At 39.6% G+C, this 17,874-nt stretch overlaps 1 protein-coding gene across 1 annotated transcript in view; it reads left to right on the top strand.

Annotated features, from left to right (window-relative positions):
• Nucleotides 1–17,145, top strand: part of LOC140232736 (puratrophin-1-like) — a 146,026-nt gene extending 128,881 nt beyond the window's left edge. The window contains exons 13-24 of the mRNA XM_072312852.1: nt 1,968–2,963; nt 4,381–4,572; nt 5,856–6,029; nt 6,587–6,673; nt 7,934–8,077; nt 8,933–9,010; nt 11,774–11,809; nt 12,950–13,084; nt 14,408–14,588; nt 15,015–15,119; nt 15,684–16,237; nt 17,119–17,145. Coding sequence (XP_072168953.1) covers nt 1,968–2,963; nt 4,381–4,572; nt 5,856–6,029; nt 6,587–6,673; nt 7,934–8,077; nt 8,933–9,010; nt 11,774–11,809; nt 12,950–13,084; nt 14,408–14,588; nt 15,015–15,119; nt 15,684–16,237; nt 17,119–17,145 — 2,709 coding nt within the window. The remainder of the gene's footprint in view (nt 1–1,967; nt 2,964–4,380; nt 4,573–5,855; nt 6,030–6,586; nt 6,674–7,933; nt 8,078–8,932; nt 9,011–11,773; nt 11,810–12,949; nt 13,085–14,407; nt 14,589–15,014; nt 15,120–15,683; nt 16,238–17,118) is intronic.
• The last annotated feature ends 729 nt before the right edge of the window (nt 17,146–17,874 follow it).

The raw sequence follows: 17,874 nt of genomic DNA, 5'->3' as shown, positions 1-17,874 counted from the left end.
TTAACAAACAATACTTGATGGCAAAATGTAAACTAATAAATGAATATCCTGCAATTGCCCTACATTCTTTCATGATTAATCATGAATATTAAGTCACAAAAATAAGGAAAAGGGACCAAACAGGGAAAGAGTTTTTAAGCCATTCTGTAGGCTAGTTTGCGGACTGTCCTGTTGATGTCTATCAATAGACCAATCTCACAGCCAGTGGGGTTGGTGTATGGTGTGCGTATGTGACCGGTAGTGGGTGGAAACCATGCCAACTGGAGATCAATGGGGGAACTCTTCTGGTGGATGCTTCTTTTATTTCTAGCTCCCCCACTCTGTCTAGAGTCTCTGTCTAGAGCCAGAATGGAAAAACAAGAGTCACAGTGGATGCGCATTCTCACACATGTCTGCCTTTCATGGCAGCAAGCGTACTGTCTATTACGGTAGTGTACTGCTTTTGCACATGTTGGGTGTGATCATCAAAAGAGGAGACGAAATTCATGGTACATCCGTGAAATCATTGTTTGCTTTGTTGGAGGTTGAAACCCTGAAACAAAAGAGAATTCCTTGAGTGATTTGGAGTGTTGAAAAATGCTGTTATTTGGAGTGATGGTTTTTGTGGCAAGATTGTCAGGGGGGAATTTTGCTCATGGAGTGAATCACAGTCACAAAATGTTACATTTTGATTTTAAGCGAGTAGAAAAAATGCAGTTTGTTTCCTGTATCTTCATTTGTCTTCAGTTGTCCTTCAACTTCATATGGGAGAGACAAAATGTAGTGTCTCCACATAGCTATCAGCAACTTCTTCATTAGTGCCTTCCTATTTTCAACTTCTTCATTGCTTTCTAGTCATTAGGAAATTACCAACATTCTAAGAAAATTTCTGTCTTCAGTATAAGAAATTCACTTGAGTGATGACACTGTGGTCTACATACATACTACATTGTGACAAAGCCTCTCTGAGATCTGGTCATAATATCAACCTCAGCACCCAGTAACTTTTGACTCATATCAAACATTGACCAATGTCCAGGTAGATGGGTACATAGAGTGTCCCTCTACCTGTTTGATAGCAGGTAATTGTGTTGGCCAGGGGATTATATTGGGGATTATAGAGGGGGTAATAAACCCAGGGAGAAAGGCACCCCTTCAAATCATGTGAGTAAGCTTGGCTTAGCTGGAAGAGAGCTCATTGAGGCAGTTTGGTTTCTTAGAGAACTAGTCTTTACATTTCAGACCTCAATTCGACTTCCTTATTATTCAATTTTCATCTGATGTGTTAACACACATGATTTTTCTTTTCTCAAGCAAAGTTGAGGGAGTTGATGTATTTAGGTCATGCAGTAGATGATTACTAGTGTGCCCTTTTCTGTTTTTGTTTGGGTATTTTGCTTGTTTTAAGACTCTCACTCAACTTCCTGTACTGCTGTGTTACAAGGGGCCTTGAACCAGACTATGTAGTGCTGGAGTATAAATGAGCTGCTTATGGTCTGTGGTCAGTATAGGCTTTGTTATGGAGAATGACCCTTGTATCAGTTAGATGAAAACCTGGGTGGAGAGTTGAAGCCTCTTGTGAAGGCTTCCCAAAATGGACACCAACTTGAAGCTATGCAGGAATGTAGAAGACTTGGGGAATATGGTAAGGTTGCTGGTTTGGTCTTTTATAAGATTTTTTAAAAGAAAATTATTCTGCTTATAATCACAAGTATGAATTTGTGACTATATTCTGTAATAACATTTTCTCTCTAGGAAAGATTGTGTGGAACAAGGTACAGACCATTGTTTGAAATGTTCAAGAACTTGAATTGATTAGCCACATATTCATTTTCTTCCTCATAACCCATCTGGCTGTCTTAGCAGGAACTATTTGATGAAAATGAAACTCATCTTGTTTGAATATTGTGTGTGATGATATGAGGGTCATGATGCTCAGAAATAATTAGATTCTTTCTGTTTGCTCTCAATCTCTGTCTACATCGCAGGCCTACGAGTGGTCGCTAGGAGGAATGAAATTTGTTGCTATGCTGGGCATCGAAGAGACAAGTAACCGAGAGCGATGTCGCATCCATCTCTGCACCCTGGAGAAATACCTGCGGGAGAACCCAGTGGTCACAGAAAAAGAATTCTCTCGCATGCTCCAGCTTGCCAAGATGCTGGACAAAGGGAAGTGTATACAGCAGTGTGAGTTTGCCCAGCGTCGTTGCCGGGAGACGTACGGCATGATTCAGAAACGCATGGATCAGCTTCGGAACATTCTACTGAATCCCCGCTTCGGCTCTCAGAATGCAACATCAAATGTCGATGGCAATGGTGTCCGTATGAGGAGGTCGACATCTGACGTTTCAAGGAGACCGTTTTCGAACTCACAGACCAAACCTGTTCAGTCAATGAGGATTGAGGAGGGAGTCGAGCAAGGAAAGACAGTGTCTGAATCAAAAGTCCCCCAGGAAAAGGTCGTTGAAGAAGTGAGTGTCTCGCAAGAGAAAGTAGTAGGAACCCTAAATGTTGCCCAGGAAATCTTGCGCAAGGGACCCAAGACAACTCAAACAAAACACCAGCGAGATTCCATGCACAGTAACGGATCTGTGGACTCCGGTATTTCTGTAGGAGATAAAGCTTCTGAAAGGATAGCTGCAGCCGCTGGGGTTGCAGCACCCTCAATCGCATCACAACCAAATAGTGCAACGGACGATGGTGTTGCTGTGACACGGCATCCATCAAGGACACCTAAAGCCATCCAGCCAATCAGTGAGCTGGAGCCGATTCCGAGTCAGACGGAGGTGAAGCGGACCACCAGCCTTGAGAGGTTGGATGAGGGCTTTGAGGAGCGGGTGGAAGGTGAGAGGGGCGAGGAGACCACCAGTGGGGACAGCAATGCCCCCAGCAGCCAGGAGACGCAGGCTGTGGAGGAGGCGGTCACCAAGGAGACAGAAAACAGAATCAAAGAGGACTTCCTCTCAGATGATGACACAGAACAAGTAAGTAGCTGCATCACAGTCAACTTGGTTTCACACATCCCACCACAAGGTGTCCTGTCTATATGATTTGTTTTGTGTGAATAATGACAAATACCATAATTGCAAATGAAGTTAGCTTTATTTTGTTCTTTTTTCAAGGTAGAAAGATATCAAGTAGAGAAGGCATTCACACACAATATTCTAGAAGTTACTTTGAAAGTAAATCAGTTGCAGTATATAACTGTCATAAAGAAACTTGTGTTCAACATGTTGTCAGTATAGATAATTGAATATCTAAGTGTAAGTGAGGAAAAACACAATGATTGTGAAACAACATGCTTGGTTTGAACTGGTACTGTCCTTTAAAGTGTCACAAAGCTGTCACAGAGACTTTTTTTTTTCCTTTTTTGTAAATAGAAGTCTTTTATAGCTAAGCCTTTCTCCCACTGTGTAAAGCCAAGGTTGTTCTGGCCTATTTGTCACCCCGCCTGAAAGCACTGAGTGCATTCATGTACATTGTATTTACCTGGAGACTGCAAAAAACACAGGATGAAAGCTATATCAACAGTTGTCAATACAAGGACATTCCTCGAGGCATTGAATAGGAAGTCATTCAAGAGTAATGGCTAAGTAATCAAGGTGGTGGAAAGGGGAGAATCTTATGTTGCCTTCATGTTTGTTCTCATGATCCCTGTCCTCGCAGAGATAAAGCTTACCTTGGTGGATCATTGTGGATATCTGAAGTCTTTTAGGCAGTTAATCTTGCATTTCATGTGTGTAAGATGTATTTTTAGAGACTACAATTTGCCCGCTGGGTCCAAATTTCTCTCTGTGTTCAGTGGTGGGAGATTTACTTTGCTGATGATGACAGTAAAAAAAACATTGATTTGACATTCACTTTGTTCTGTCACTGAAATGCAAAGGAGATGTGGAAACATAGTATTGAGAGTCAATGTAAAGAGTCAAAGTAAATCAAGATTTTTTGTTCATTTTTACCATGTATAGTACGGTATACCAGTTGAGAATGGCCACCACAATAACCGTTCGATCTATGAATAATATCAATATTTTCACAGATTACAAGCTGTCTATTTTCAAGGTAGAAATTCATATTTGCGAAGAAAACATGTCAAACAATAGTCCTTTATTGTTTGAAATGTCAATATTATATGAAGGGTATCAAATTTTACTTATATGATGTAGAGCAAGCAACTTTTCTTCTATTTCATTTATTTGCAAAAAACAACAATACTCAATGTAACATGTGAGTTAGTCAACATCATAAATGCATAAAAATTGCTCCTGAAATGATGCCAGTAAATAGGATCATTGAAACCTTTTTTTAGTTTCAGTTAGACTGGAATGTACATTGTATTCCCAATGACTAAAACGAGGGCTGAAAACTCAAACACCAAATCACTTCCTGTGGTCATATTAGCAGACGCAGTGGTCACCGCTGGATGCCAACCGTCACATCCGCCGCTCCATTTGCTTGGCAGACAACCCTCTCAAGCTTGAGGCGGAGACGGTTGCCAAGCAACACCCCAGTTACCGCAGACTCCTCCTCATTATTGATGAGGTCATCCAAACTGAGCAGGACTATGTTCTGGCTCTCAAATACATTCTGGAGGTGAGAAACTTATTTTTTAAATGAAGATATATCCCCATGTCATACTGACTGCAAGTAGGTTAAGAAGGGGGAGAGGTAATTCCCCCCTCAAAAAAAAAACAACAACAAAAAACAAAACAAAACAAAACAAAAACAAAAACAAAAACAAACCAAGAGAGAAGTGTACCTTTTCTTGTTCAATAGCCTAATTATATTGTTGCAGTGACATACTAAAGAGGAACTATTCCAAGATGTGGAGTAAAATTGTAGATTTGCATATCATCTGGGAGAGAAAGTATCTTCCAAATGATATTCTGGTCACAAGATGGCGCTAGAGCAAGGCTGATGCCATGTGATGATGCGTAGTGGCAAGCTGGACGTTTATCTTTGTGCGGAGCAAAGAGTGTGTGTGTCTCCCTGTGTCGATGTGTACATGTGTGTGTGAGTGTGTGTGTTTCTTTGTATGGGTGTACTGGTATATACATAGTGATGTACACTCTCTGGGACATGAACATTTATTGATCTTGCTTTTTGTTGATACAATGTCTTAGTTTTAATGTTGAGTTCAGGGATTCATGTTGGTGTATTCCAGAAGTGCTTGAAATCAAAATACAGATTTGTGAAAATTGATAACCGTTTACTTCTCGCTCCAGTTGCAAGAAATTCTGTCTTGTCTTACACAGCTAGTGACATTGACTTGATTTCAATGATTATCTTGTATGTCTTCACCATTATACACAGCATGTCTTTACCATTGCACACAGCAAAACTCATTCTTGAATTATGTTTTGAGGAACATGAGTAATGAGGTAAAAGAATTTGAAGTCAGTTGAAATGAGTGCAAACTAACAGCGACTTTTACCCTCTATTCAAATTCGAATGGTATAGAAAGTTGATTCATACTAGTGAGTCTTATTTAAGTTTTTCTTAATTGAGAAAAATAAACCTTAAATGTTTCACAGTGGGACTTCAAAATGGTCAAAGTGAAGAAGCACTCCAAGTAAATAATGTATGTCTAAGATTAATAATAAATCTTTCACATTCCATAATTTGTCACTTTAGAAGAGAGATGTTACACACAAATAATAATGGTAAAGATAAGACTGATAGTAATGATACTAACAATTATGATGACAGTAACGATAGTGATAGTGATAATGATAATGGTAATGATGATAATACTCATCACAATCATCATCATTATCAAAATGCAAAGTATGAGAGAGAGTATTTTTGTAAGATGAGGTACCACAGTTTTTCCGAGCACTCACATATAATTCCTCGTCCCTCCATACCTCCATCAGAACTATGTAACTGAGATGGACAGAGAGGACATCCCCCAGGCCCTCAGGGGCAAACGCAGCATCGTCTTCGGCAACCTGGAGAAAATCTACTTCTTCCACCAGCGGGTCTTCCTAAGGGAGCTCAAGGGGTGCATGAACACACCCCTCCAAGTTGGCCAGTGTTTCCTCAAACATGTAGGTGGAGATAGAGTGATGTCAGACTCAGAAATCTTGGCCTCATTAGTATCTTGGTCACATGTGAAGCTGTCTCCAAATGCCACGACTTTGTAGCTGTAAAAATTCGTAAAAGCACGTCCTGTGACTGAAACTATTTTATCATGTGTATAGATTTATGTGTCTGTACGTGTATTTTGTGTCCTTTTCTCTTTTATCTTCTTTCTGAGACATCACTTGAAGCTAGGCCAGATTCTTTATATATCATTCCTGAGAAACTGATGGAATGGCTTTTATGTGAAACTGTATTTTTAGCTTAAAATGGAAGATGTGTTTGATGTTTTATAATTATGGAGGAAAAACAATTCTTCTGATTCAGTTAGATGAATAAACTGATATCAGGTGATACAATCTTTGTCCTCCGTTTCACTGCCTGCAATATCATCAGTGTATCATTGAAGTACTCTTATTGATGGACAGTGCATGTAAGAATATGAAATTATTGGGATATATTCTCCGATTTCTCCTTCAAAAGTTAATGATTCATCCTGTGATGTAATTCTCTTTTATTCTAACAGAGACAAGACTTTGGTCTCTATGCTTTGTACAACATGAACAAACCAAGGTCAGACAAGCTCTTGGCAGAATTCGGAAAGTTCTTCAGGGTAAGTTGATGGTTGTTACGACATGAAATTTAACGCGATGTTCTGTGATGAAATGCACATAAAATATCAAAAGGGAAGGCATTCCTTGGCTTCAAATTATGAAGTTAGAAGTGAGGAGAGTTCACTGTTATACAGTCAATGCTGACCAAAAAACAAACAAAAAGGAGTGAGTAAAACTAGTGAACCTCCTGGTATTTTATATTTCATGGCCTGATGTTTCCAACTTACCACTAAAATGCTAACAAACCATCCCCATAAAATAATATTGATTTCTAGTAAATATATACACCATCATAGAATCAATGCAAGAGGGAGAGAGAGGAAAAAAAATGTTGGTTTTCTTGCAATGTAGCTTTTTGACTTGAGGAAAAGGATTAATTTGTCTTCTATGTGCATCATCATATGTTGGTTGTGACCTTAATTCCTATTGTAATTTGAGATCCTGCATAATTCTTTGCAAGAAACTCCCCATCATGACATTCTTTTGGACGTGTTTGATCAGAAAATGGCAAGGTGGTATTAGTACTTAGCTACGTAAAATCCATTTTTCCTAAGATGTAGACTTATCTCTGCCCTGTATGACCACCGGCACCTTTGCTCCAAGAAACCTCTCTAGGCCTCCTGATGATAGAGATACACTAAGTGAGGCATTCTTGATCAGAAGATCAGAGGGTGCGGATTAATATCCATCTGGGGAAATGTCCCCAGCGTGGATTCCAGGGTGAGATTTAGGCCATTTCTGGTTGGAGGGGATTTCTGACCTCCAAACTAATTGAACTCTAATAAATGACTCCTTACATTTACAAAGTTTTTTTGGAAGCATATCTGGAGGTGTTTAGAAAGGTCTAATCAGGGGTGGATGAGTAGGCAAACATTGTGTGGAGCTGGGAAGGGGGGGGGGGGGTAGGGGGAGTAGGGAGAGGAGGATGTGGAGGAAGAGATATGAATATAATGTAGGCTGTGCTCCCTTTAGATGCAACCATAACCTTAGTGTGTGACAATGCTTTTCAAGTGCTTGTGTATGTGCAAATGTGTATCCTGGAGATAATTGCAGCTTTAAATGTCCACAACATGACAAGTATGACCACATGGATGGGTTTGTGAGTGGATGCACAAAAGGTTAAAAATTACCCCATCCTTCTAAAATGTTTGCCTTAACATGCTAGACAAGACTCATTTGCCTTCTTCTCTTTACATTCAGAGAGTTACAGGGGGTTAAGGTATGAGGATTGTTATCAAGATTCTTTCCCTTTGTTACAGCATAAACAGCGACACCTGAGGGACAACATGGATCTAGCTAGCTACCTGCTGAAGCCAGTCCAGAGACTAGGGAAGTACGCCTTGCTTCTTAGGGATCTCATTAGGCAATGTCGGACGCAGGATCAGGAGCAGCAGGCCCTCAAGGTCAGATTCAGGACAGCCATCTTTTGTCCTTTTTATCTTGTATTTCTAATCTTCCTACATCTCCTGCCCCTGCACATATCAAGGCACTCTCACCCTGTGAATTTTTGTTTAACTTACCACCATATTCATCATTCATTTTGTACATCACGTGACATCACAAACTGTAGTAGTCTTCTCATCTTGTGATGGCTATTCAAGGGATTGTCTGATTTTGCTCAAACTTTGCTAATTTGCTCTATCAATATTACTGAATCGACTCAATCCACATGTCTATTTAGGTTTCATTCCTCTTTAATCTATCTCATTTTTATTTGTTTGTTTGTGTTTGTTTGTGGTTCTTTTTTTTTGGGGGGGGGGGGGGTTAGTATCACTCAAGTACATGTAATTAATTTCTCATTGAATAAGTTCAACATTCCAGAATAAAATGTTAGATGTATGAATTCATCATATTTTGTTGTTTTGTTGTTAGCTGTATTGTATGTTTTGTATAATATCCCTTACAATAAACACAATGGCTCCTTCAAAATAATTTGTGTTTTCATATGTGGGTCTTTCCTTTTTCCCTCCATTTTAGAATGTTCACTCATTTTGTTTTCAAAGTTTGTTTCTATTTCCACTGTATCCAGAGTGCTCATATGGAAGACATTTCCATCAGGTGTTTGTGCATTGAAAGAAATGAACTGTGAATTTATATTCAAACTCTCAATGTGGTGGCTGATGAAATTTGTTGTATTCAACCAAGATTGTTGAGATATAGGCAGGGATAAAAATGAGAACTTAAAGAGAATCTGGAATTTGCACTGTTGTGAATTGTATCAAAGATAAATCAGTTTTTGTCGTGATTATTCTTTCCAGGCGGCAGAAGAGATGATCGAGTTCCAGATGAGGCATGGAAATGACCTGCTTGCCATGGATTCCTTGCAGGATTGTGATGTAAGTTTAACTATATCCATTTTTTAATAACTCTTTATGTGCCATGGTGTAAACTCCCTATGTGCCACATTATTCTGAGATAGCAACGTAAGTCATGCTTTGGGAAAACATTCTGTTTTTCAAATTTGTGTACATTTTATAGATTTCGGTTAAGTTGGACATATAGTGAGCAAAGTTCTAAAGAAAATGCTGACTTTTGCTTTGATGTAAATTGTACAACAAATCTATGATTGTTTCCCTTTCATTATTGTAAAGGTATGACTTTTCCACACAAACAGTGACAGAAACTTAGAATTTACATGCAAATCCAGTAGGGAACGCCACTTGCTAGTCAATCACCACATAAAATGCAAGCTGTGTGTGAGAGGAATGTAATCGCGAGAAATGCTTTTCATTATACTGTGGCATTTGGCGATTTATCGATCGGTTTGGGCGGGTTTGTGCTTTGAGGAGAATATGCGAAGTCGGCTCGCCGTCGACTGAGTCAGACATGTGAACATGGCACATAAAGGGTCAATAAGACATAAAACTTGATTATTTGTTTGCAGATTGTGTATGCAGTGTATAATATGTGCTCACATTTGACCATGTCATGGCTTCTTGTCACCAAATGGTGGCAGAAAGTGATGTGTGGAAAGGAACCAGATGTGTAGTGTTATCATAACTTGCCATTCTCATTTGCATATCAAATGGGTAGCAATCCCTGTAATTTCAAAAAGACACAATTTTCCAAAGAATTTACATTTCATGTGATAGACTTTAGTGTGTTCATCTGCCTGGTATTTGATGAAGAGGCATAAAAACTTGATTTTACTCGCTAACAAAAATGGACTAGGTATTCAGCCATTTCCCCCTGTCCCTCCAACACCCCCCCCCCTATAAAACCAACACAAACAAACAAACAAACAACAAAATTAATGAATATGTATAGATGATGTATGTCATTCATAAGTCTCATAATCTTGTCATTATTTTATTTCCGTTATAGTTACTTCTGGTTGTTCATTAGCACTTACCTTTACATCATTTTTTTTTTTTATTATTGTATTCTAGAATTTTCCGTTGATTCAAACATACTCTGATATGATGGTGTTTTTTTGTTTTGTTCTGTGTCCACTAATTGTGAAATCTGAAATAGGAAGGAATTCTTATTTGAATGAGAAAAATGTGTTTGTCTATGCGGTTTAGACGTCGTTATCTGTTTACACATAAGTGTATGTATCATTTTATACAGTCATGTTGATAATCTGTAAATTCATTCATTTTGTCCGTTTCATTATACATCTCTTGGTATTTTATGTGTATCCATTCATCTGTCCATTCATTTATGTTTCTATCTAGCTATCTATCTGTGTAGAGTTAATGCTGACTTGAACAAAACTTTGATTATTATTAAAATCATATGCTGATAAAAAAACCCAAAAAACATAGGTGCCACTGTAGTGTTTTGATATCTTTAGAAGGTTTCTGCTTTGCAGTTCTTCACTCACTTGTTCGTTATCTAGAGAGAACAGAAAGTTTTTGGATGCTCTCTTATCCTTCATTCAATATTATGTATATATGGTCTCCAGATTCGCTCTTCTCCAATATATAATGGCAGCAGATGCTTTTGAAGCAGTTACTCTTTTCTGTGTTGGTATACAGATCTGCTGCCGCATAATCCACTGCCCCTGAGTTTGACCATATAATCCGCACTTGGCATTTTCAAACGTATCTCTTCTTTATCGAATGAGAAATCCCAGATTGTGCTGCAAAGTATTTTTGAGACAAAAAAGGTGACAGCTGTTGGAAATATTAAAGACAAGATCCTTTCAAGCCGAGGGTGTAGAATGCAGACTGGGGTTTCCCTGTTCTCCCCAAAATGCATTTATATCCATCAAAATTATGTGACACTAAAGTGCAGCTCCATAAAACCGTGATCAATCAAATATCAATTTTTTCTCTCCTCCCTGTAATCAAGGCATGACTCAAAGAAAGCAGGGGGTAGTGGGGAGGTGGATATTGAGGGAAAAAAAGGGAGAATCACTTAGTCTTATTGAAGAATTAGATGACTCTGTGTATTAAGTTAAATCAGGGTCATTGTCCGTTGGACCAATGGTTTCTGTAATGTACTATGTCATGCCTGCAATTGTTGGATCCATCAGCAACAAAGGGGTAACACTGGCTACCTGTCAGACAAGGGTCCCGGGCAAATCAAGCAAATTATCAATCACCATCCAGTTGCCATACATCATGGGTGACTTCTTGCTATCTAGCTCAAGAGGAGGGGGCGGCACCCTTTCAAGTTTCTCTCATTTTACCCCCCGAGGGTCTACCCCTCTTGTACTTTGATAGAAAATGCCTGATTAATGTGGAACCGGAGGGGCAGCCATGCCAAACGGTGTCCGAGGGCGCATCAATTATTGTCAGCCTAATGGGTTCGCTTCTCATCACACATATCTAGAATCAGACATTGAAATCATGTTTACGTCTTGAATCGATCACACAGCTCCGTGAGGGTCATTGCGTTGACAGATGTTAGTGCGCATCATCCATTCTTTTAATGGAGCAATATCCATTCCATTCCATCTCTGCTAAACTTACCAACGAGAGTACTTATCAAAACAATTCGTAAATCAAGAAGGAGAAAGTCTTCCTCTTACTGTCCAGCTGCATAGATTTGGAATAACTTTGCCTGCAGACTGCTTGGTGTGTGGGGGAACCTAATCCTGGCATGATTTGCTGTTTAGCATAATATCAGTGCATTCTTCTCATCTTCTACAGGTCAACCTTCGAGAGCAGGGCGAGCTATTACGTCAGGTGAGACGAGGTTTCCTACAGACCTACTTACTATCTGATTGTGACAGCCATATGACCAGGGCTTAGCTGTAGTCATAATGTCCTCCTTTGACATACTGAGAGTTATTTCTTGTGGACATTTGATGGAGTGTCTTATGTTGAAGTGCCTGAAGCAACAGTTTGAGACACATTGTGTGAGCACTTGTGCTGCAGGCTGTTTTGAGTGATCGTGACATAGTGCCACTGATCTGTTTCTCCTAAACTTGTAGACTATCAGCAGAGCATCCTAGTATTAGCCAATCTCACTTATTACATTTTCTAAAGAAGGACTTCTTTTGTGTCATTTCTTGCATCATGTGTCAAGTTAGTTTAGGAACAATATGAGCAAATGCAATATCCTGTTGATTTCAAATTGATAGAAAGTGCCTGCATTGGTAGTGAGAACAAGTTGTACATGTGGTGTCTAGCCTGTTCCCGGGGGCTTCGTTTGTTATGTCATCGCTCGTCGATGAGTAAGTAGATAATGTGACATGACAATGACGGTAGGGGGCAGGCTTCTGGTGTCATGCGTGCTCACTGGTGGCATTAATTGATGAATCAGTTTCATGCAGGGAAGCTAACTTCCTCGTCTGATTGATGCGGGCTGTCCCGATGCAGACAAATCGTCAAGGACATGACACACGCCTTCCTGCTCTTATCAATCCAAGATCCACAAACTGACACCTCATTAACCTTTGCAAAACTGATAGAATTACACCCCAAATCCAGACTGGATTCGCTGGAAGTTAATCTCTCCTGTTTAATTCTCAGTGTAAAATCAGTGTCTTGCTGAATTGTATTCACAATTGCGCACTTTAGTAATATTCTTCTTAGACGATGTTCAAATAGCCCTTGGTTTTGCGTTATTGCCATATAAAAGGTGACAGTGTGAACACTTGTGCATGAACTATTTCTCAGTACACTGGCTTGGTGAATAGGGGAAGAATGTAAACATTTACTTGATGTCAATATCGAGTATATGAAAAAAAATCATATGAGAATTATTGAGAAAATATTTCAAAATACATGAGAAATATTTTGAAGAATATATATATATATATATATATATATAAAGTGACACTATTGCATTCTTGTTTTTTCTTGTCATGTTCCTAAACGCAGGCTGAATTCCTGGTTTACCGAGGGATGAGAAAGTGTGTACGCCACGTCTTCCTCTTCGAGGACCTGATCCTGTTCAGCAAGCCCCGTAAGACCAACCAGGGACACGACGTCTACCAGTACAAGTTCAGTCTCAAGGTCAGTACCTGGTCCACGTTGACCTCTGACCCCTAACCCTGTCCTGTAGCATCTAATCACTCAACAGTATTGCTTGTGAATGTTCGTTTTGTCATCATGCTCAACCATCTGGTGACTCGTATCATATTTTAGGGGAAAGGGAGAAGGTGTGGTGTAGGAGGAGCTTAGGAGCAGAAAAGGTGGGGGGGGGGGAGGCAAACTGGTAAAGGTGGGGGAGGGGAGGGGAGAGGAGAGAAGCACCCGCAATGAATGTTGTCATGAAAGTCTTGGAGAGATCTGGTTTCTCTACCAGTACAATTCCATTCCCAAAGTCAGCAGCCATGCTTGATTGATCTCTGACTGCACTCAGCCATATGTCAGATCAGCTTGGTACAGTCTTTTGACCCTGCATATGCCTTGATCTCCTTTCTTGTTCACAAATACATGTGCATTCATTTGGTGATAGTTAATTAGGAAACACGTCTTTCAATGGGTGCTAGGCACCAGTTAATGCGGTCACAAAGCAGTTTCCTGTTTACAGTCCACAGAGACTGTGATGGTGCAATCATCATGGCTTTTGGGACTTTTGGTCAATAACTTGACACACACAATTCCATGTATGCTTCCTTATTTTTGGTCAGCATGAAGTGGAGTTGTCTGGCATGCTGATTTATAGAGACATGTTGGACAATGATGAGATGACAACAATTAAAATGATGACTTTTTTCCATGGCAACCATTGATATTGATTATGATAATGACAGTGATAATGAATGCAATGGTGAAATGGTTATTTGTTATCCATCATTGATTTATTCTCGTAAATATGTGTGCACTAAATGTGATCACTGTTGATGTTGTCATTTGTGTCATGTGATAAATATCTGGCAGGGACACTTTATTTTTTTTTTCTTATGATGTTTTGATCTCTGTTTAAAGGATATATCCTTATTCTTCCCTTAATAATCCAGGGATATGAGAGTTCAGAGTTCATAATATTTTGATCTCTGTTTAAAGGATATATCCTTATTTTTCACTTAATATTCAGAGATGTGAGAGTTCAGAGTTTAATCAGATTTCAGACTTTTAATCTTTACCCACAACCCACTTTCCAGATTTTTGTAGTTCAAATACATTGAAATGTTCACAAATTAAGGCACTTAAGACTTTTTTTCATAAGCTTCACATTTTTTCAGAATTTTTTTTTTTCTGCAAGTACTCACGCCCCTGATAATATCACTTAAAATGGAATGGAGTATGAGATTTCCTGTGAAAAGAATATTTGTGAGGTCCCAGAGTGACTTGATGTATACCTTCTATCTCTGCGCATCAATCATTTTTCAGATGACTGACATAGGTCTGACAGAGAGTATAGGGGAAACGGGTACAAAGTTTGAGGTCTGGTTCCGGCGGCGCAAGTCTTCGGACAAGGCTTACACGCTGCAGGCACGCAGCCCACTGGTCAAGCGAGAGTGGACGGCAGACATCAGCCGGTTGCTATGGCACCAAGCCCTGAAGAACAAAGGTATGTTACCTCAGGAATGAACACTCTCATGCCATGAACATAAAGCATACATGTGTATGAACAAAAAAAAAAACACCAATAAATTTTGTAGGAGGTCCTGGCATTGAGAAGATAACCACAGTTCAAAGAATGTATGGATTGGTAAATTCTGGCATTTCCGTTGTATCAATGTGATTATTGGAATGATATTGGTCATGCATTTAATGAATGATTAAAGCACAACTGACTATCGCACCATTAAAATTGTTATGAAATTGTAAAGTATGCTAATTTGATGCTGATATGATGTTTCAGTAGTAATTGCAACTGACTCTAGGGGCCTATATCAACACCAATATCAGTATTACTATGTTTAATGGTTGTATGTACAGTTTTATGTGTCATCACATATATTATTATCAATGCTTAATTTCTTTGTTTCCATAGAAACGAGACAACATGAGCTTTCATCCCTTGGTTTCTGCAGCAAGCAGACGTTTGACATCAAACCAAGTGTGGATAGGATAAACGATAGGGCAGTCAACCTCAAAGGTAAGATGAGAATCTCATGTTATGAGATTTTTATTTTTTATATCTGAGTATGTGTAGTTATTGAAATACAATATTGTAAAAGTGGTTATCTTTGCACAAATGATTTTTGGGGCTTGGCTAGATGAGATGAATTTTTTGGTGTTTTTGATTTTGCGGAATCAAGACATTTATTAGTGGAATATATGACGTGCAAAAATATTTGTGTGTTTTTATTTTCGTGCTGGTTTCTGGTCAGGTGAAATGCGCGAAAAAATCTACACTGCAAAATTTCCACTTTTACAGTATATGTTTGTATGTACTTCCTGGATATGAGGCTTTTGACTGTCTGATCTTTCTAATACTTGCATAATTTGACATTTTCTATGTATTTCAAGAATGTGTGCATTCAAATTTGTCTCATCAGAGAAGTGGTGGAGAATGATTTTTAAAACAAATGAAAGGCTCCTTGATAAGTACATTATGAGAAAGAAGAAGTGAGTTTTGAATGAAGACCTCACAAGATCAGAATATCTACTGTTCGTGACATCAGCTAATCAAGAATTCTGTGTTTATGTTCCTCTGTAGCTCCAAGAACAAGGAATTCTATCGCCATCTCGTCATTCAGCTCTTCCAACAAGCTCTTTGATGCCTCCACCTTCTCCTCGATGTCCAACCTGAGTTCTCCGGCCAACATGTCCTCCCTACACCACCTCTCATCACCCTCACGGCGCTTCTCCCTGGCCAGCTCCATGGCACTAGCAGGATACAACATCCCAGAGATGGGTGCGATGGGAGATTTCCACCAGCCACGCCCGACAGCGGCTGTCAGCCCTACCAACACCCTCCAGGGTACGGACAGCAGTGGGGAAGGAAGCACCTTTGGCACTGAGAACACAGCAGCCACTGCCCCTCACTCGCCCACTACAGGTGCCGTCCTACGGCCCTTTGACACAAGGACTTTGAACCCTTTTGTCAGGAGTGTCCCCTCACCACGCAGCTCCCAGATCTACCAAGAGACCATGTTCTCTTCAGATGTTCGCACCATGAGTGTGAGCTCCCTCCACTCGGAGGCGGCTACCGTGGAAACGAGCACCAGCCACAGGCGGTCCCAGAGAGGGGGCAACCAGTACGTGACTGCGGTAAGTTTCGAAAAAGTTCTTCTTAACCACAGGCAGTTGCTATGTGTGTTTGTGCTTTTGTTTGTCTTTTTATGTGTACATTGGTTTGTACATAATGAGGTCAATTTGAAGTGTTAGCATCCCGTGAGAGTAATTATTTACATACGAAATACATTCAACTGCAATTACAATTGTTTCGTAACTAGTCACAAAACACTGTGTAGGCTGTAGACTTTGCAGATATGCACTTGTTTTTAACCCTTTCAAGATTGTTATCTCAAACTGCCATAAACTTTACATACAAACAGTCATCAGTGATACTGACAGTAAATGAGCTGGTATTTCGTATTTACTGATGTATTTGCTTTGTCATTCATGCATGTACAGGTTGTATTATGTATTTTGCTGGTATATGGGTGAAGGCTTCCTAGAATGTGAGTAATTATGTCAAAAGTCTATAAAAAGGAAAATGACAGAGGCATTAAAGTAACTACTGGCCATTCCCATGTGGAAAGGTAAACTGAATTGCCAGGGTTGTCTTGAGAGTTAAATGGTCAAAAAGACAACTTTAGATATATTTTTGGCCCAAGTTTTTTGCTGAATAGGATATTTTAACTTGGGTATGAAATTACATATCTGTGGGTCTTGATAAAGAAGATATATGACTGTTACTCAGAAAACTGTTACCACAGTTTGATTTATGGAAGAATTATTGAATCATTACTTTTATGATAGATAAAGTGCATGAAAAAATCATTGAATGGTGTAAAGGAAATTGATTTTCTGTTTATTTGTTTGTTTGTTTGTTTGTTTTTTGTCCCAAACATAATTACAGGTGTGAAAGACATGACTGACTTGGACGTGGAATGTGGAGTATTCTTATATCCTGCTGGACTGACCAGACTGCAGAGATCTATGCTGAGGGCTAGAGATCATAGGCTCATCAGATTTGATAATATCATGGCAGTCAAGGCAGATTGAGGGCACAAACAGAGAGATTAAGGAATGCCCCCTTTCCCCCCCCCCCCCCCTTCTCTCTCTCTCCGGGTGTCAGTCCTAATCTTTCCTGGTGAGATGAGATTGGCGGACAAAGCTCTTCTTATCTCTGAGGGCAACATGAGTAGCTAGGACATCATCTGCGGCTCAAATTTTGTTTGCTGCAATTTGCGGGGGTGTGACTCCGGCACCTTTCCTGGAAGGTGTGGGTTAGGATCTTGACCAAGCTACAATCTTGTAGCTTGGCTCACTTTCTCTGGTGCAGTCTGAACTGTGGAGGCCGCCATTGTCGTCCATTTTCCTGCTTGATCTAATCTCTGTCGCTAAGAAGCAGAACTTGGGTGGATGATGGCAAAGAAGAGAAGAAAAAAAAACATTGTGATCAGTGTTTGGGTATTAGCGATACACCAGTATGCCTCATGTTACATCACTCTGAGATCAAGTTCTGCTGGTATTGCTAACCCCATTTCCAGGAATCTTGACAATGGCTCCATCAATTATCACCTTCCTGTAATGTAATTGTGAAATCAGTTTTCCCTTCCAACATTTCATGGAAATGAATTTGTCATTAATGCAAATGGCACTTAGTGACACACACAGAAGAAAACTTGGAGGCCTGCACGTAGTGATGTTAATTTGACATAATTGATGACATAATTCAA

Source organism: Diadema setosum, chromosome 9 (genome assembly GCF_964275005.1).
Source record: "Diadema setosum chromosome 9, eeDiaSeto1, whole genome shotgun sequence".
In the NCBI taxonomy this organism is placed as follows: Eukaryota; Metazoa; Echinodermata; class Echinoidea; order Diadematoida; family Diadematidae; genus Diadema; species Diadema setosum.
The sequence above is the reverse complement of the archived record's forward strand: the minus strand, read 5'-3'. Positions and strand labels throughout refer to the sequence as shown.